This window comes from Schistocerca americana, chromosome 1, assembly GCF_021461395.2.
Source record: "Schistocerca americana isolate TAMUIC-IGC-003095 chromosome 1, iqSchAmer2.1, whole genome shotgun sequence".
NCBI lineage: Eukaryota > Metazoa > Arthropoda > Insecta > Orthoptera > Acrididae > Schistocerca > Schistocerca americana.
In genome coordinates this window covers 676,553,970-676,575,621 of record NC_060119.1, presented here as the reverse complement: position 1 = coordinate 676,575,621, position 21,652 = coordinate 676,553,970, and the positions used below count along the sequence as shown (strand labels likewise).

General features: G+C 40.1%; 1 protein-coding gene across 1 annotated transcript in view; it reads left to right on the top strand.

Moving 5' to 3' along the window:
• LOC124608773 (protein kinase C) overlaps window positions 1-21,652 on the top strand; it is a 232,768-nt gene that overhangs the window by 119,141 nt on the left and 91,975 nt on the right. The window contains exon 8 of the mRNA XM_047140014.1: window positions 2,731-2,905. Within this exon, the coding sequence (XP_046995970.1) occupies window positions 2,731-2,905 (175 nt within the window). The remainder of the gene's footprint in view (window positions 1-2,730; window positions 2,906-21,652) is intronic.

Sequence of the window (21,652 nt, the reverse complement as noted above, 5' to 3'; positions counted from 1 at the left end):
AAGTTGTGTCATATCTCCATAAAACCCTATGGTGCTGCACTTCCTGATATGCATGGCCCAGTCAGTTCATCATCACCTAAAAGGTGAATGGTGGACTATAATGAGATCACAGAATCTTTGGGCAGAAGATGAATGTTGTTACTGACCACACAGCTATCCTCTTATATTTAGCAACTGATACTAAGTCCTGCCCACTCTTGAGAGCACATTGGAGACAGCACAGATGCCTAGCATGTTGAGCCTTTGCCCAATTTTCCTGTAGAGTCTTGGCAAGTGCAAACAACGAGTATGTTCATCATTGGAAGCTCCTATATGGGTAATGGAGTCCATCAGGGAAATAGCTGACAGATTGGGAAGAAAGGTCAGTATGCCGGATCGTCTCATCTGTGCTGCTAGCAGCTACTAATGCTCTGGATATAATCAGCTGCCACCAATAGCTGATATCAGCCCAAATAATTATTACCACCTGTGTACAGAGTCCATCTGCAGTTTCTGTAGACAGCCGGATGAATTAGTGAAGACAGATAGCCTCACATCCATGATGAATATGTAACTTGTGATTAGCAGTGTTTTACTCATTACCAATCATAATCTTCTGATTTGGAGCCAAGTGGAGGACTTATATCAGAGTATTAGAAAATTCTGTGATGAACTTTGCTGCAGATTTCTTAATCTTTTGTATGAGTAGAGAATTTTAGGGCCCTCCTCAATAAGCCAGACATGTACTACACAGAGGAAACAGCTAATTGGGTAGCACAGGGGTATTATTTAGTTTAGATGAACCTTTCCAAATGCTCAATGATGAATTATGCACTGTAATTGAATAAGGGATAGGTCAGCTACATTAATCACAGAGAGTATTTGTCCTATGAGATCAGAATGAGAAAATTTTAATAAGATATTGGTAGGTTTTAAGTAGATGCAAGTAAGATCCCAGAAGCACTTTTGTTAGTTTCATGGCAAATTGCAAAATGGAGGGTGTTCTTGGAGGAATTTACAGATATGACAGGAATGGTCATTTGAAGCGAAACAGTATAGTAAACATGGGTTCTAAAATGCATACCTTAAAAGCTATGAGCACTTCTTCATATTCAGTACTGTGAAACAAACCTCTTCTGCTGCAAGCTTTTTGCTTTCATGTTTTGGGAGGAGGTAGTATGGACCAAAACAAGAAAAAAATTGTCTCGTGAACATGGCTCTGAAATGCATTCCTTAAGAGCTATGAGTAAAAGAGATGTGTTCTGCAGTAAAGAAGATGAACAAGTGCTCATAGATCTCATAGCACTTAAGATATACACTTTGAGCCCATGTTAACTGGTCATTTTTTCTTGTTTTGATCCATAATACCACCTCTCAAAAAACGAAAAGCAAAGAGCTTGCAGTAAAAGAGGTTTGCTCCATAGTATCAAAGATGATGAAGTGCTAATAGCTCTTGAGGTATGTGATTTAGTTTACTAGACATTTTACTTCAAATAATCATTCCTGCCATATCCCTAAATATTGTCAATTTCTCTTGGGACATCCACTATGGGTCAGTATACACACATGTTTGTCTTCCACCAAACTGATGCTGGATTGATACATCTATCTGTGTGGCATGGTAGGATGCAAATTTGGATTGTGACAGAGGTTTACTGTTATAATAGTAAGTAAGACAGTATATTACTTCCTCCAACATATATCTTGCAAAATGATGATGACACAACAATCAGTGAAATGTTGGCTCATATAGAAGCTTACTGTCAGCTATCCTTCCCATAAACCATTTACAACTGTGGCAGGAAAGGGGGTTAATCATAATAGTACCAGAAGTACATTCCTCCACACAATAGATGGCGGCTTGCAGAGCATAGACATAGGTGTTGAAAGAGTGACAGACTGTGATGTGTGCTACCCAATCATCATTGCAGAAGAATTATTGGTCCCTATGCTGTGACATCCAGGGCATCAGTGACTAACATTCATTTGAAAGACTGAGCAGTTTCCCTTGCACTTCTATCAAATTTGTACAGGCACTTCTGTATCTAGTTACTTTCCCATTGCAGTGATTGCAGATTTATACAATATGCATAAATATTCAGTGGTGTTATTGTGTAACAGACTTTCAAGACCATAGAGATGAATCCCTGTCACTATCATCATATGGAACACTTCACTGCCTAGTTTATTACTAAAATAAATCTTCAGCTGCAGTAACAAATTTTTCTCTAATGTGCTTAGTATGTTTATAGTATTTGTGTTGCACACATGTGATGATCCTGAAATTTTTTAATGTAAACAATAAACCTAAATCTATCAATGACTGTGTTGAATGCCAACTGAGAACATAAAAGAATATTTGTAGACAGTCACTTTTAATCATACAAAAGTATGATGTTTTTTCAGAATACGTCCACTTTATCATCAGATACAATAAATTAAAGTGAATCCAGTTTGGAACTTGTTCTTGGGCACAGTTTTATGGAAAATCTGAATAATGATAATATATGTTGTTTGGCAAAGTCTTTTTGAATTACATTCTCAAGTTCACACTTGATTATGTATGCATAAATACCCTACATCTTGAAACAATAAAAATATGTGTCTGTTTACAGATATCCTATGTTTTTGATTGATCCTGTCAATGAGGGCTGGGTGAACAAGAAGCTTTTTCTGTTGCTCATATTTCGATTTTCAGTACCTGATTTCCCACTGTTGTTAGAAACAGCATCTCTTTATTTGACTGCACAGACTGGTAGTTCATGCAACATGAGTATGAGTTCAACATCTGAGAAGAGCCTGTCCACAACTAACACAAGCACAGCAAGCTCCAGGAGTGATGATGATGCATACAGCAGTGGAGGAGGCAGCAACCAGCAACAAGAGGAATCAGAAGACAAAAAAGATGGCGACTTAGCTGATCAAGGTGAGAAAATTATGAGTTCTGTATTTTTCAGTCTTTTCTTCTTTGCATTCCCTTTTAAATAAAAATAATAAAAACAAAATATGGATTGTGAAAAACAATGTCATTTGTCTGGAATTAATTTCCACTCTGCAGCAGAGTGTGCTCTGATTTGAAAATTCCTGGCAGATCAAAACTGTGTACCAGACTGGGACTTGAAGCTGTAACTTTTGCCTTTCATGGGCAGTTGGTCTACTGTTTGAGCTATGCAAACTATCCAAGGTCCCAAGTTCAAGTCCTGGTTTGGCGTAAAGTTTTGATTTGTCACAAAGTTTAAAATCAGTGTATCCCTCACTGCAGAGTGCAAGTTCATTCTCGAAACAATCCACTAGGCCACAGCTAAAACATTTCTCCATAATATCCTTTCTTCCAGGATGCTAGTCCTAGAAGGTATGAGGGAGTACTTCAGTGAAGTTTTGAAGGTAGGGAAGAATTACTGGCAGAAGTAAGGCCGTGAGGGCAGTCTGTGAGTTGTGTTTTTGTGTTTGAGTTGCTCAGTCAGTAGAGCACTTGGCTAGGAAGGGCGAAGATCCCAATTTAGAGTCCTTGTGTGGTACACAGCCTTGAGCCAGCAGAAAATTTTAAACCAGCACACACTCTGCTATAGAGTGAAAATTAATTCCAGGCTGTGGCTAAAGCCACTTATTTGCAGTAACGTTTCTTCCAAGAGTGTTGGTCCCATAAGGTGTGTGGGAAAACAAAGTTTTGAAGGTAGAAGAAGAATGGGTACTGGGGCAAGTAAGACTGTGGGGGTGGGTCATGATACATGTTTGGATAGTTCAGTCAGTAGTGCACTAGCCCATGAAAGGCACAGGTCTCAGGACCGAGTCCCAATCTGGCACACCATTTCCATTTGCCAGAAAGTGTCATTTTCTTTTATGTTTAAAATTAATGGTTACTTTGAACATTAAAATAGTATGTTCTGCAGATCACATGAAACTACAGAGTTCTTGGTAGAACATTTATTTTGTGACATTAGTGATTATATTGTCTACTCATGGAGTTAGCAGTAATAGAACTGTTCTCACCAAATAAACCTTTCTCTGACTCTGGAAATTGTTATTGGTTAGCCCTTCTCATTTTCTTGGTTTGCCCTTCTCATTTTCTTAACCCATCTGTTTTAACACATCTTAAACCATAAAAAAGGCATTGTTGCTATTTGCTGTATCATACTTTCGATTTTACTTGTGTCCACCCTCAACTGTTTGTAGTGCGGTGAGGGAAACACTATGACAGGAGAACAAGGGGAACACTGAAACACTGATAATGATTAGTGACAAGCATACACAAATTTACTGATGAATACTCAACTTTGTTAAATCAGCTCAGGCAGCAGATCCTGAAGTTCAACTACTATTCCAGAAGCTAAGGCTGGATCATAAACAGGTCTTGTCTCACTAGAATATTCTCTGAAGACAGGTTAGTGTGGGTGAGCTAGAAGCAGATGATGTGACACAAAGTACACAAGTAGAAGGTGGTCTTCTTGATAGTTGAACTGACTTGGAACTGCTCTCTCTGCTGTGACACTGATGCATATCACTCCACAGGTGGTGCCACTGCTGTGACATCTTAGTGCAGAAATCGCTGCACTATGCGCCATCTCTGGAGTGAGTTGTTGACCTATCAATGCCTTTGGTGCTGCCTGGTGGTGTGTGCTGTGCTTACAACATCACACTCTTCCCCTCCAAATCTACTGGCTAGTGTCACATGGGGTTGCGGTGCGAACCGACAGTGAGGGGGAGGTCTGGGTGCAGGCACAGCAGATGGGACAAGAACCAGGACTGAAGTGGGTGCCAGGCTCCTGTCCATGCCTTGGCATTTGCCTTGAGCCCACACGGGAATTTCTGGCAAACTGTAGGGATGGCACACCCCTACATCCAGGGCCAGAGTCTCGAACTCTGGAGGGCCCCACCTCAGAGAGGAGGGCGGCAGGGTGCAGAGGTGTTGCCCATGGTGACACGGGCTGGTGTGATGATGGTATCAGGGATAAGGGCACATCCACCTCCATGGGAAGTTCCTTGGGCTGAGATGCCATTTGGTCCATGGCAGGTGGCCATGACCCTGGCTCCTGGCTGTGTGCTGAATCTGTAAAATGAAACACAGTGCCAGGATCACAGAGTTCCATAGGGCGAAGCTCATTCCAGTGTCTTTTGAGCGGCAACCCTGTAGAGGAAGAAATGTGGAACATGTCGTGTCCAAGGACACAAGGAACAGTCCCCTGTTACCATTGCTGTCCAGGCTAGAAGTTCCTGAAGAGCACTGCATCCTGAATCTGAAAATGGGAATCTTTGTACTGACTGGTACTCCTTGTTGGTGGGTGCAGCAGATAAAGCAGGGTGTGATGCTGGTGGCTATACTGGAGTTCAGTCGGGGAAGATCCATCTCAAGGCATCATGTGGTAGATGGACAGGAAAAGTCGCAAGGCCTGTTCCCATGAGTGAATTCCATGGAATTCACCCATCTGCATCTTGAATGTTCACACAAAATGTTCAACTTCACCATTAGATTGAGGGTGGAATGGTGTTGTGGTCACATGTTCAATACCGCTGGTTGTGCAAAATTGTTCAAATTCCTGTGAGATGAACTGCCACCCATTATCAGACACTAATACTTCTGGCAAGCCCTCAATGCAAAAAATTGGAGTAGGTTATCAGACAGTCCTGGGCGTTATTGTAGAGTTCAGCAGAACCACAAAGGGAAAATGACTGAAGGGATTCACTACAATAAGGCATCGTGTGTCCCAGAGAGGTCAAAGAAAATCAATGTGGATGTGTTTCTGTGGACTGCTGGGGCATGGACACTCAGAAAATCCTCGAGGTGGAGCTGCCTGTTGCTTCATGCAAGTGGTGCAGTGTGACATCATGACTTCAATCTGGGCATCCATACCTAGACAAAAACAATGGTGTCAAGAAGCTGTTTTGTCCTCACAATACACCTGTGTCCCTGATGCAACAACCTGAAAAAATCCTGCTGATGGGTGCGTGGGATGATGACCCGGGCCTGGTCATTCTCAGTGTGTAACAATAAAACACCAAACTGTACTGACAAGATTTTACGGTGAGCAAAGTATCAATGTACTTCCATCTGAACAATGTCTCTCACCCTGTAAGCATGTAATTCACCACAGTGCTTAAATCTACATCTGCAGCTGTCTCTTTTCTACGTGATAAAAGTCTATGGGAATGAACTAATCATCCTTGTTGACTAGTAACCTTGACAACAAATAGGCATTCTAATGTTGAGCCATAGGGCACTGCAAGATTTCATAGTTGTAGTGTGACAGCAATAAATCCCTACTGCAATTTTTGCACTATGTGTAGTAGAACAGGCTTGGTTGAGTGCAAAAGTGAAGTGAGTGGCTTATGATCCATGACCAAGTAGAACTTCCATCCATGGAGGTAATGATGAAACTTGGTTACACCATAAATGATCGCCAATGCTTTTACAGTCTGACTGTAATTTGCCTTATTCTTAGTAAGAAGTTTGGGGGCAAAAGCTACTGGATGATCTATTGATCTGATATAGTGCTACAGAATGGTGCCTAGACAACTAGAAGAAGCATCAACCACTAAAACTACTGATTTAACTGGATCAAAATGTATGAGACACACATTACTAAGTAGCACTGTTTCAATTGATCAAACGTCAGCTGCTATTCCTTGGTCCATGTAAATGGGACATTCTTACACCATAACTTGTGCACTTGAGGCCTGCTGACGACAGTTCTTGACAAAGGCACTCAAGATTGGCTAAATGTTCTTCCACAGAATGTCCAGACACGACAATGTCCACCAGGTAATTTAGGCAAGTAGGTACCTTGGCAGTCACTTGTTATTAAAAGTGTTGAAAAATCACTGGTGCTGAGGCACTAATAAAGCACAGGCATTTAAATTCAAATAGCCTGAGATGAGTGTTAATAACCAAAAATTTCTTTGAGTAATCATCCAAAGGCAAATTAAGGTAAGTGTCCACCAAGTATATCTTGGAAACGTAATGACCCTGACCTAATCTGTCCATCATTTCCTCTGAGTGGGACAAAAGGTACATGTTTCTCACTGTCTGAGAGTTCACAGTTGACTTAAAATCAACACACAGTCAAAGATATCTTGGAGGCTTGCGAAGTGTGACTGAAGGGGAAGACCACTGACTTGCACTGATGGGCTTTATGATCCCATCAGCTTATTATTGCCATAATTGTCCAGTGACCTGTTCCTTAAGGGCAATGGACACTTGCCTAGCTGGGCAAAACTTTGGTTGTGGATTGTGTTTGAGTGACACATGAGTTAAAAAATTGTTCGCACAACCGAGACAATCGCTAAAAAGTTCACTAAATTTGTTACGCAGAGCTTGAAGCTTGTCTGTAGGCACATCTGTTAAAATTTGCAACACTGACTTGTGGGTTGATAATCCAAATATGCCAAAAGAATCGAAGCCAAAAATATTCTATGAAGATTTGGCAGAAAGCACTGAATATGTCTTCATTATACCTTGAAAAGTAGCTGTCATACTGAAAGTTCCTAAAACAAATTTCCTGTCCATTATGAGCTGACAACACATGCATAGATGGACTCAGTATTGGTGAATCTAAGTGTTCATAAGTAAGTTTGTTCAAAAGCACCAGTTTCCAGTTGCAATTTGACATCTTTTTTAGTTACTGTCAATGTAACAAACACCTTGTCTGACTACATTCCACATCTAAGAGAGAACTATCACCTCCTGCCTGTTGTTGTGAGCTACTACAATGTGTGACAGGTGAAGTGGACAAATATTTAGTAATGGACCTGTGTTTGTATTGGTGTGACTTGTTTCACACACGAAAATCACCTGACTGCTGTTTGCTAAGTTTTGTACTTGTACGATGTTTCACAACATTTACTACAGCCGCTGTTCTGAGGCTAGCCATGCTGTGACAACATTAATGATTTAAACTGGTTTAGTGGCATTTTGCTTGGGACTTTCTATCCATGCAACTTTTTCATGCACAGACTGAACATGACCTTTCGTTTTGCAAAAATAACAAATAACATTGCGACTTGGGCATTGAGCATGCTTATGATGCCTAAAGCACTTTTCCATATTCTTATGTCTATCATCATTCTGCCTGCATGGGATGGCACTGTTCATGTCTGTACATTCTGACCATCACCACCCTCTTGTAGCCCACTGTCAATTTATTAATTTTGAAATACGTTAATAATTTGGGTGGCAAGTCACATTTTCACAGCAGTTAGCATCAAGAGATAATGACACACTGCAGAGAGAGGTAGCAATGGTAGAATTTGAATAAACAGTTTTCATAATACTCATGTTTTATTCTTTTTCTCAGTTATAAGTTGTAGGCTCATAGTCCTTTCTGAAATGCAACTTTTTTATACTTGTCTAGAGGATGTTTCGCTTCATTTTGTTAAATAATATGAACACTGGAAGACTTTATGTTGTTGAATAGATATATTTTTAGTCATTTCACTTTATAATGCAAATCAACATCAACCACCAGGCTAACACAACACACATAACTTGAACTCCATCCTTGCACGGCAAACTCATACTACTAACTGCCCAACGACAAAGGTTTACCTCTAACAACATGTAGCAAAGAAAATACTATCATATATTGACCTATTTTTGTAAAATCATATTTGAAACATACATTTCAAAAAAAATAAAGTTCAAATAATTGCTTGTCATCCCTTATTTTTTTAAGAAGTCCATACTAATTGTCGTAATTACATTAGGTGTTTATATATGTTGACATTTATACACATTTGTGTAGCTATATGGTAGTGAATTTTTGGGTTTTGAATCTTCAATTTGAGAATCGGTCATTTCATACAATCCAAGAACAGTTAGTACATTTATCTCACCATAACCAGTGTTATTACAACATGACATCACACAGTGTGTCATTCAATCTGCACACACAAGGGACTGTTTAGGTTCTGCAGCACTACTAACACTGTCACTATGCAAGTCATTAATATTTGATATTTGCATCTCACAATTAGCTAAATCATAAGTGTCCTGAGCCTCAATTAACTGTAACACTCTATCTAAAGTAGGACCAGGTTGCTTCAGAATAAGAGTACAAATTCTATCATCACAAATATCTTTAGTTATAGCGTCACAAAGCATGACATCACTGTTTGATTGTCCACAACACAAACATTTGCAATGCCTAGTTAAAGCTTGTAATTCAGTGATCGACTGTTTATGAGTTTGACCTGCTGCCCGCTAAAGGTGGAAAAACTTGAACCTTGCAGCAGCCATGAGTGTTTGTTCATCATAGTAAGTGGTTAACTTGCTACCTAAAGTCTCAAACTCTAACTGTTTTGGTTGTTTGTCAGGAAACAATTTCACTATGAGCCTGTAAACTTAACTACAGAAAAAAAGTGCTTTGCTCTTTGCATCTTTCAACTGTCCTTATGATTCATCAGTTGAACTAAGTATTCTGATCAGTTCTCATGCTGTTTGTTGAAACTGAGGAATGATAGAATGGCTGATGTAGGTTGCAGCTGAGGCTGCTGTGCTGCTTGTAGATTCTGTTACTGTGTTAGCTGCACCATGGCTTCCAGCAACTGCTGGATTTGCTCACTCTGCAACTGTGTAACATGCATTAGAGAAACCATCTTGTGATATGGAAGCTATGCCTGAAGGAGTTTGGATTAGATGCCACACACAAAATAACACACTCATCTCAGAAGTAGTGTCTGTCCTGAGTCAAAAGTCCACGCACTAATGTACTAGACAAATAAAAAGAAATAGCAAGAAACAAATAACAAGTAACAAGTGGGTGGGTGGCCAAAAACAAAAATTACTCCTGTAACTTGCACAGATCCTATTCCTGCTTGCTGCCAGCTGTTGGGTCATACTTTTGATACAATCACAGAAAGAGATTTTACTCATGGCCCCCCTTAACTATTTATAGAGCACTGAAGAAAACACTATGAGAGGGGAATGAGGAGAACACTGAAATACTGATAAATGATTAGTGACAAGAATACCAACATTTACTGATGAATACTCAACTTTGTACAAATTGGCTCAGGCAGCAGATCCCACAGTTCAACTACTAGTCCAGAAGCTAAGGCTGGACAGCAAACAGTTCTTGTGCCACTAGAATGTTCACTGAAGATGGGATGGTGTGGACTTGATAGAAGAAGACGATGTGGCTCAAAGTACACAAGAAGAACTGACACGGAACTGCCCCTTCTCCTGGGGCACCAGCACATATCACTTCTCAGGCAGTGCCACCGCTGTGACTTCCTGGTGCGGCAATTGCTGGGATATAGGCCATCTTTGGAATATGTTGTCAACCTATCAAAGCCTGTGGTGCTGCCTGATTGTGCGTTCTGTGCTTATGACAACACACTATTTCTCTTACAAATGTGTTACCATAACTTCTATCAATGTAGCACATTATCACTATGTTTCAAATGTTCATTGAGTAGCAAATGGAAGAATAGACCAGCATTTATGCATATTGGTGTGGAAAAAATGTATAAGAACAGTAGTAAAACTGGATGGCATGCTATTAACCAACTTTGCAAAAGAAAGGGGTTTGCACTACACTTTTGATGATTTCTTAGAACAGGAAATTTTTGTGAATTACCGTTGTTATTTCCCAATGTTGGGCAATGAGTGACAGTAAACACTTAAGTGTGATATTATTACAGAACAGAGTGAATAAAGAGGAATAATGTTACTTTTTTTCAAAATGATTCACACAGGATTCAGACTGACATAATCTTCCTTGAAGTTGTTCTTGTCTATGTGCTTGGTTTGATGTGTCTGTAATGCTGATGACATACAGGAACACATATTTTGACAAGGCAGAACAGAGCAACAGTTACGAAACTGAACTCTCATTCAGGAAGAATAGGGTTCAAATCTTAATCCATACCTTTCAGTAGGCTAGAATTGATTTCCTTGTGCAGCTTTGTCAGAGTGAAATAGTGCTGTATCCATAATATCTTTGGCATCAGTGGGGTTTAAATTTAACTTGCTTCATTTTTTCACATACCTGCATTAGTAAATCACAAATTTTTGTAATGCCTGAGGACAGATCACAAACATCTGGGACCAATGTGGGATGGTTCACTACCACGTAGATGACACTTGGATGAGATGAAACAGAAATTGAAGAACTGTGATTCTACTGTGGGTAAACTGCTGGTGAATATTATGCATCTGTTTGATATAACATTGTTCATGTGGCACAGTGAATGTCCAAATATGGAAGGCAATGAAATCGAAAATTTGTGGTAAGTTCCTATGGGGCCAAACTGCTGAGGTCATCGGTCCCTGGAAGGCAGTCACAATAATGTCAAGAACAATTATGGACATATAACACACATGAATTCTGGATATGGTACACGTAAACCATCATCAAACTAGAAGACCAGTACAGATAACCAAGGAGTACAAGAAGACCATACTTAAGAAACACAGTCATATAATTGACTCAACCAGTAAGACGGAAAGATCCAAACTCATTACAAAACTTTGAGTGATTTTATGTGCAGTGAGGACAGTAGTGAGCGAAAATAAGAAGAAGAAAAAAGGACGATGTAAACAATTTGAACTGTACAAGATGACACTATATGTGACTATGAACAGACTCGATATATGGAGTGCATATTACAGTGCAACATATATAACATATATTAATTTCAAAATAGACTTCACAATCATGCATAGATTCTTAAGTGTTGTGCTGAACTGACAGAAGAAGATTAAATAGGCAACTGTTCACTAGCACAATCAGTTCAAGTGGTTCTCTCAGGAACACACATACCAAAATTTCATTATGTGTTGCCAAATTTGTGTGATATATTACTTGCATAAAATAAAAAACAAACACCTTCAGTCACAATTGTAATTTTATTTCAATGCACAATGCATTTCAGGCCCTGAGGGGCTCATCTTCAGGTGCTTCGATAGTTTACATGAATTTTTTTTTTTCCAAATTTAGGTTTATTCTGCTCCTGTTAACATTGGATCAGTGTATTACAAAGCAGTGCATTGTGAATATAAGTTTACAAAACTAAGACAAATCAAAAAATAACCATTTCTCATAGTGGATACATAGTTTTGAAGTACTCATATGGCACTTCAAAACAAAGGATCCACTACTGAAAACAGTATGTTATTTTTCAGTTTGTCTTAGTTTTGTAAAATTATATTCACAGTGTGCCACTTTGTGGTATACCATGAATGAATCTAAATTTGGGACAAAAGTTGATGTAGGCTGTCAAAGCACATGAAACCCCCAGGGCTTAAAATGCATTGTGCATTGAAATAAAATCATGATTGTGATTGAAGGCAGTAATTTTACTTTTTTTTATGAGAAAAACATTCATGCTGCACAATGAGACAAGATACTAGGATAAATCTCAATTAAAATTGCACATGAAATTATATACAGATTCATGGCAAAGGAATCAAAAAGTATTGTTTCATGTGTATGCGTCTGAAGAATTTTCAGACCAAAAGACTTTCACAAAACATGGAACGACTTTTCCTTGGGCCTCAGAAAATCTGACTACCATTTTAAGTAGTAATTAATCGTTATTTAATAATAGTGCAGAATTCAGGCTACTAAAATTAAAATAAGTTAAAATTACTAATACTTCATAACCTGAAATATATGAAGACGAGAATGGGATTAAAGTAAACTTGGTAAAACTATTAGAAGGTTAAAGAATAATATCAATGAATTTCTGATTTGTTTAGATGAACTGCAGCTTACTGATGGCTGCTCTAAGATGACTGTCCACCCACAAAGTCAAGGGAGTGACCATATCCATAGAAGTCAAATGGCCTCATCCGGTACTGAGAGCTCTCTCCGTGCAGCCAATCTAGTCAGTTGTAGCTATCAGATGACACTGTGTTTGCTGCATCTACATACTCTTAAATGAAAACAGGCATAAAACGTGGAGTTAAAGATCACAGAAATGTTTTACGTTATTGAGTTTGAAGTTATTTAAATACATCGACATCTTCAGTAATGATACTCTTTGCATACAGTATTGAGTACTATGGTTGGTAGCAACTAGAAACAAGCAAATATCAGTCTGAAATAATGGATCACATTTAGTCTTATATCAAAACAGCTACTCCCATCAACCAACTCACCAAGAATCTTCTTATAAGGAACCGTTAATACAAGTTATGCAGATATAATGTATACATTTGACTACTGAATATGAATGATGAATTTTATGGGTATAATTTGTCATTTAGATACTGCAGGTCTGACAAGGAAAATGGAAGAGTTGCTCTTTAGTTTTAAAAGTGATAATAATCTAAAAATGTTGACTGTTTTAGATTTTGCAGTGATTGGTAAGAGGGTGTTTGAAAAGTTCTCGGAACAGAATATAAAAAAAGTACTTACATCACTGAAACTTTTTTTGTTTTTCTATACAGTCTCATTGTAGAGTAATGCACTTGGTCCAATGATGTTCCAGTGCCTTGATCCCATCTTGAAAATGAGTTTCCTCTAGACCTGCAAAATAGTTGTCAACTCCAGCTATCAATACTTCATTTGAAGTGACTCTTCATCCACCAAGAAAAATTTTCAGTTTTGGGAAGAGATGGAAGTCTGACAGAGCCATATCAGGTGAATAAGGTGGGTGTGGCAACAATTCATACCTTAGTTCATGTAATTTAGCCATGGTGATGGCACATGTGTGTTGATCCAATGTCAAGAGTCGCGACACCCATCTTGCAGGTAATTTTTTAATTTCTAATTCTTCAGTTAAAATGTGATATATCCTTTCAGATAACATCTGGCAAGTGTGAGCAATTTCACGCACTTTTAATTGGCGATCCTCCATGACCATTTTGTGCACTTTTGCAATGATTTCTGGAGTAGTGGCACATCTTGTCTGACCACTGCATGGATCATCATCTAAGCTCTCCTGACCAAATTTAAATTCATTTGTCCACTTAGCAAAAGCTGAATATGCAGGAGCAGAGTCTCCCAGTGTATTATGTAAATTGGCATGAACACCCTTTGCTTTCATACCTTTCTTTACGAAGTACTTAATCACTGCTCGAATCTCGATTTTTTCCAGCTTTTCGAATCACTATGTAGGAAGAACAACAGAACCACATCACTGCCACAGCTCTCTTCCAAGAGCACTGACATGGCACATGTTTACAGGCAATAGTCCAATGAATATCACATGAACAACTCATTGCTCCAGCACTGACCTCTTGTGGTAATACTAAGAACTTTTCAAACCACCCTCATATCTTAAAGGTTGTGGAACAATGCAGAATATCATGAGAATTTTGACAGGATGTATAACTGTATATGGGAGTATTCTGCATTCAAACTTCAATTCAATCAAAACCAAGATGGAACTTAAAGAGATTTATTAACTCTCAAAACCACATTACTAAGATAAATAAAGGTGTTGTTTTCAACAAGAGTAACAGAAAGTCTCAAACGAAGAGTAAAAATCAGGAGTTGCTCTGGTATTGTAAGAATAATTGTGACGCCTCACTGCAGACATCCCAAGCGACAAAATGCTCAGTGTCGGGATTACATTCTTCCATCTTTGCACTCACACACAAACGGTGCAGAGCAACGTTGGAGATTGGCACAATTGACTATCGCGTGCGCTGACAGCATTATCAGCATGTAGCAGTTGTTACAGGAGCCACCTTGGTGAGAGTGGAGCATGGTATGTCTTCTCTGTACCGGACAGCAAAATGAACATATCTTCCTGAGTGAATGATGTATTTTGGTTCATCTTAAAGTGGTTCAGATGGTGGTGGAGTGGGAGGCCAGATTGTAGCCTCTTCCTTCTCCTCTCTCAAAATCTTTGGCAATGTAGTCGGAGCCTCTTAGAATGTGTAGGTGGCTTAACCCTATTCATTGAAACTGTAGCTTGTCTGCCATTAATAAGAAAGTCCATGGTATGCGAACTCCTGTGCAGAACACAGTGTGCTCCAGTGTATGGTGGTTGCAGTGGTGGTTTGACAGCATCCATGCAAAGCATAACCTGAGTGCACATGTCGAGATCCTTATGCACGAATGTTGGGTGCTGTCCTTGCCTAGTAGCTCTGATGGATTTCATGCAGTCCACCATCTGACATAGAGTATATAGGCATTATGGTTATCTTTGTAGAATCATGGTCTTAATGTTGTGAGTATCCACAGAACTTGGCTAGCTAGCATAAACAATTCCGACTCGAATTGCCTCCCCCTGTTGGTTGTTGTATGAAGAGGGCAACCAAATCTGGCAAGACATGTTGATGTGAAAGCTCCTGCAAGAGTTTCTGCCAAAATGTCGTCAGTAGGAACTGCTTCTGGGCAATGCGTGTACCTGTCAACCATTACCACTATTAGACAGTGACAGCTGTCAAGGCAGTTGTTCTGCCGCATCTAGGTGAATGTGAGCAAAATGCACACTGACGTCCAGGAGTTCCCCCACTGGAGAGTGCACATGTGGTGCAACTTTATATAACTGGCGGTGTGGGCAAGCTCTAGTCCACTGACAGCAATCTCTGTCCATGCCTAGCCACACAAACCTCTGTGACCCTGGTGTAACTGTCATGCACACTCTAGAGTGACAAAGGTTATGGAGGTTATCGAGCACTGTCAGGCAGAATGTGGTAGGTACGTACGGTCATGATCTGCCATACCGTATGTCACTGTAGACCTCGCCGTTTTCACCTGGAATGTTGACCATTTGCAGTTTTAGCGAAGTTTTGTCGCCACATGATATTGCTTGTAGTTCATGATCTTCATGCTGTGTGACTGCTAGCTCTGTCATGTTCAAGGGTTGTGAAATACCAGAGACTCTGAATAAGCAGTCTGCTAACATGTTGGTCAATCCAGAAATGTGCCACAAGTCTGTAGTGAGCTGGCTTATAAACTTGAGTTGGGGTACTGCCGTGGTGAGCACTTGTCACTGTTCTTATGGAATTTGTGTACCAGCAGTTTGTGATCAGTGTAAACTGTGAAACCCTATGCCTCAACCTGTGACTTGAAGTGCTTGATGGAATGGTAGATAGGCAACAGCTCCCTATCAAACATGTTCCAGCACTGCTGTGAAGTAGAGATGGGCAAACTCGTTCATTCTTGGGAACTAGTTCACTGCTGATCGTTCTTTTTTGGGAACCGTTCATTTTTACTCATTCACTGTTCATTTGTGCTTGGTGTATGGTTCTTATGAAAAACTGAAAACTAGTAGTGTAGGTGACTGAAGGCTGGAGGGCACCAAGAGGGGGCCTTGCCTCCCCGCTGGAGTATAGAGTTTTTATTCATTACAGAACTCTTACACACTTTTAGAAGTAATTTCTGTGATTCTGCAGAACCTCTCGTTTAGCCAACTGCAGCGTTGTGTTGCTGATCGCAGGGAAATAATATAGGGTGGCGCACAGAAAACTGGCCCCGAGTACAGACTGCTCGCCAATTATGGACGATGTGTTGCCCATTACGAGTAGATACAACAAACAGACAAACATGTAATAATTAGGCAGTGAAGAAGTAAAAAGCTAATGCAAGCAACAATGGCGAAATAATCGATGACGATGTTTAGAGAGCTGGAGAAGAGAACATGAAAATCTCACATGATGTGCATGGGCTATAGCACATGTCTTGTAAACCTGTTGGTGGCTGTTTCCCAACATAATAGACCACAAGTGTCTTGCATAAAATTCTTCATTTCGACTTCCACTACATAGCTATGCTACGTTGTAAACAATAACCGTTTACACCCTATATATACTTCACATTGTCTCTGAGTTCGTAGGCGAAGTAGACTTTATGGAAGCATAAAATAAAATGTGGTTTTCTCATCATACTTGCGTCACACGCTTAGTAAAAATTAGGTTTTTATGTTGCATTATTAAAATTAATGCAGCAATAATAATAATAATAATTAAGTTTGCAGTAATAAAGTTTTTGGTTTGAAAGCTCCTTCTGAACAGATGTTTTTGAGATAATAAGTAAATACAATTTTATGGCAATCTATGTCTTTTCAAATGGAGAGGCACCGCTTTTCCTACTGAGCCAAAATAACCCACAACCTTCTTCTTCTTCTTCTTCTCTCTCTCTCTCTCTCTCTCTTCCCCCCCCCCCCCCCCCCCCCCCCCCCCCCCCCCCGAAGAAACCAAACTAGCAGGTAATGCAAATTGGAAACAACCAAACTTAAAAATAATTAGAGCCTTCCTAAATATAATGTTTTGTATATGAAAGATACATGAAAATCATTTTATATGAATTTTCTTACACTAAAAATTAAGCAAATTATTGAAAGTTAGTTGCTAAATCAATTCGATGAAACCAAAAAATATATTAATAACAAAAAAACTTGCCTTGTTATAAGTATGTTTTCTGCTGTTCATCGATATAATGAAGCGAGCTGATATGCCCTTTTGTTACCTGAAAAGACGTACCCATTACATGCAACGTAATTTTTATGTAATTTACATAACTATAAAATAGTTTTTGATTACCGGTCGTGGATGCTGAATGCAAGAAAGTTTGGAACACATGTAAAATGGGCGAGCGCAGTGAATGAAATGAACAACTGGATACTGAACTAACTAGGAGCAGTCAGCATTGGAACTGAGACAGGTGGTCATGCGAAGAACGACGAGTGTGGCCGAGGGAGACCAAGACTGAGACAAGCGCGTGACCGAGGCTGGAATGAGAACTGCCGAAGTGACTGCCATGACCGAAGTGAACTATGAACCAATCATTTCTCGTTCCTGGGAATTATAAGTAGACCGCCATGACCGAAGTGAACTATGAACTGATCGTTCATCATTCCCGGGAACTATTAGTAGACCGCCGCGACTGAAGTGAACTATGAACTGATCGTTCCTTGGAATTCGTTCCTCGGTCCTTTCGTTCATCTTGGTGAACCGTTCCTTTGCACCCGTTCGTTCGTGAACTACCTATCTATACTGTGAAGGCATCCATTTACACAAAAAATATGCCAGTGGCTGCCATGCACCATTTACCCATTGGTGCAAAACCACACCAACAGCAAACTGGCTTGCCTCAACCACTAAGGCAAGCGGAGCATCAGGTTTTGGGTGAGTGAGTAGGGCAGTCTAAGCAAGGCCATGTTTCATCGCTTTGAACGTCACGTTCATACTCTCATTCTATTGCACAGGAGTGTTTCCTCACACCCTTGCACCTGACAGTACCACATTTAATGACGCCTGTTGCTTGGTGGTATGTGGTAAGTGATGCTGGTAAAAATTTAGCATCCTGAGGTATCTGCGTAGCTCTTTTATGATGGTAGGCTTTGTCAGTTTTAATATGCCCTCTACAATTTCTGGTAGTGGTGCAGAACCAGAGAACGATATGCAGTGGCTCGGAAATTCAAATTCAGGCTAGCCAAAAATGCATTTCACAGTGTTTAAAAGCATGCCATACTTCTCCAGTTGGTTAAAAACCTCACATAAGTACCTATGAGGCTGTTCTCTGGTTTCCAAGTAGACCAGCATATTGTTTAGTTATAAACAGAAAGGTAGCCCATGCAAGATGAAATCTATAAACCACTGCTTGGTCTGTGCAGTGTTCTGCAACCTGAATGTCATCAACTTCAACTTGAACAATCTGAAGGGTGTAATTATGGCTGTCTTGGGAATGTCCTCTGGCATGACAGAGATCTGCGTGTAGACCTTCATACAGTTAGTGATGCAAAATATTGTTGAGCCATGAGGGGCATGGTTGTAGTCACGTTATAATGGTACCAGGTAGTGGTCAGGAATAGTCCTTGCATTGAGTGCTCAGTAATTGGTGCATGGATGCCAGGCTCCTTCTTTTTTAGGGACTACGTGTAATGCAGACACCCATGGACTGAATGGCAGGCATATAATTCCTTCCTTCAACACAAGGCCAAACTCTGCCTTTGCTATTTCGTGTCGTCTGGGTGCTAATCTGCAAGGGTGACATGACACAGGTGGTCCATCTGTAGTTTTGGTGTGGTGGACAGTGCCATGCAACACCTGTTGTGGTGCTCCCGGTGGTCTAGTTAAGGCCAGAAAATCATGCAGTACTCTTACATCTGCCACTTGTACAAGCTTGATGCTACTTGTTCTAGTGTCATGGTGATATACAGTGGCTGTCAAACACGTAAGGCTGTCCACTGGGCAGGCATTAGATACATCAGGAAAAAGTTCAAAATGTGGCAAAGAAGTCAGTGTCTATAATCACCTCAGCCATTTCTGCTGCCATGAAATTCCATGCAAATTGTCTACAACATCATGCCATGTACAGTAAGTTGGAATCTTTATATTGTTATCAGCTGCCAAGTTGACTGCCGTACATGGCCTGCAGTAGCAGAATGACTTTCTTGGTAAAATACTCAGATCAGATCATGTATATATTAGACATTTCCTTCCTGAGGCTCATTCCGTTATAAACAAGTACCAGGAGGTTTGTGGCAGTCAGTGGTGCCTACTAACAACCGCCATTCCCATCTGGGAATGTACATGGGCTTGCACACTTTTTTGCCTGTTAACCGTATCTGCAGTGGTACCAACAAACTGTGGAGCCACACTTGGACACAGAATGCGAAGTGGAACAACTCCTTGAATGTCATCAACTACATCCTCTATGGCAGCTTGTATTAACTCGTGAAAGCAAAGCTACCATCTGTGCGCTTAAGAAGTCCATCTTGTCGGCTAGGGCATCGTAATCAGCACATGACACAGTAGAGGTTATGGACATACCACTGATAGGAACAGTTATTGTACCAACCTGCGAGCACTACACGATGGCATCTTGAATGTGGTCAGCAAGTTCTGCAACCACCTCCAGTGACATGTCCAATTTCATAGCAATGATAGCTTCTAACTGGGCTGGCAGATTGTTGCTCCAAATCATGTGCAGGAGGTTGTCTGGAATGTTGCTGATGTCTACTTTGTTGCAAACATGATGAAGGTATTGTGAGGGCTTCCTGTCACCAATTTCTTCTTGAGTCAATACCTGGTGCATGCAATCTCCCTATGAAATCACTATATGACATATCAGCTCCGCTTTTAATCTGTCATAAACTTTTTCCATCAGAGGTGCTGTTATTATGTCTTGGACCTCTGTAGCATTTTGATGGTTGAGCTGGCTTATAACCAAAGAGAATTTAGTGTTATCCACATTTGTTCCAGCCTGAGCAAACCACAATATGGGATTCTGGGGCCAAAAGGTCAGGAGGCACCCTGCCAGGTGCAATACCATTGATAATTCTGTCACAGTTTGTTAACTCTGTATGGCAAAAATTCTTATCCAGGGTCCTAACTGACAGGATGTATTGTATATTGTGTACTGAACCGAGGACCTAGAAATGATGGAGAGGCTTTATCCCGCCGTTGCCCTCAGTGGTCCACAACCCCACAACAGGCCACAGCAATCCGTCTCACTCCAGATGAGTGTAGCCCCAAATGATGTTTGCGTGGTAGAGTAATTATGGTGTACACAACATGGAGACAGTTTTTGCGCAGTAATCGCTGACATAGTATAACTGAGGTGGAATAAGGGGAACCAGCCCACATTCGCCAAGGCAGATGGAAAACTGCCTTAAACCATCCACAGGCTGGCTGGCACACCAGACCTCGACACAAATCCACTGGGCGGATTCGTGCCGGGGACCGGCACTCCTTTCCGCTCAGGAAGCAGTGTGTTAGACCACGTGGTATGAGAGTATCCTGCATTTGAATTTCTGTTCAGTCAGAAATGAGATGCAACTTCAACAGATTATTGACTCTCGAAACCACTTTACTAAGGTAGGTACAGGCATTGTTTCTAACAAGAGTAACAGAACATCTCAAACAAAGAGTAAACCTCACTAGTTGCTCTGCTGTGCTAAACATAAATGTGGTGAGTCGCTGCAGGCATATCACTGTGTCCCAAGCGGGAAAAATGCCAGCATGTGGACGACATTCTTCTTTCTTTGCACTCACGCAAACTGTGTTGCAGAACATTTGAGATTGGCACAAGTGATTGTCACATGTGCCAACTGCAGCATGAGTATGTAGCAGTCACTACAGCTTAATAGAAAAATCCACAATACACATGGCTCCAACAGATAATTTTGAGTTATCCATGAAAAACACTTGATGCCTTATTAAAATTTTTAGCTTCTAAACAGAAGGAGGTATGTTAGCTGGAAGTTTTCATTTAAACTTTTTAGAACAATACTATTCTAGAATTATAACCGAGTCCCTCTCAACTTCATATAGTCTAACCTCCCTCGTACAGTTTACAACAAGAGTTCTGGGAACTAGGAACACTACCACTAGTAACAGTTTTATACACACATAAATACTGTGAAGGCTTAGTTCAAATTGACATTAGTAGTTTCTCTGGTCATTACATTTGATGATATTTACTCTCATAATAATTAATAATAACTTGAAAACTACAAGAGCAATAAATGAAAAGTACCTGGAAACAGCATTCCAAATAAGTTTGATAAGATTCAACTACATCAGACATCTCTAAAATAGCTGTCAGTGTTATCAGTTCTCTTGTTTGTAATGAAATAAGTAGCAGAATAATCACATGATTCTCTTTTAAGGTACATAACTCAATGGGTTATTTATGTAATGAATCTTTTCTTAATGGTATTTTCCAGGACAGATTTAAATATGCTGTCTTCAACTTCAATAAAATGGAGACAAAACTATAATAAAGGATTGCTGCCCCTATTACTGCTACCAGATTTTTAAAAAAATTAAAAAAAA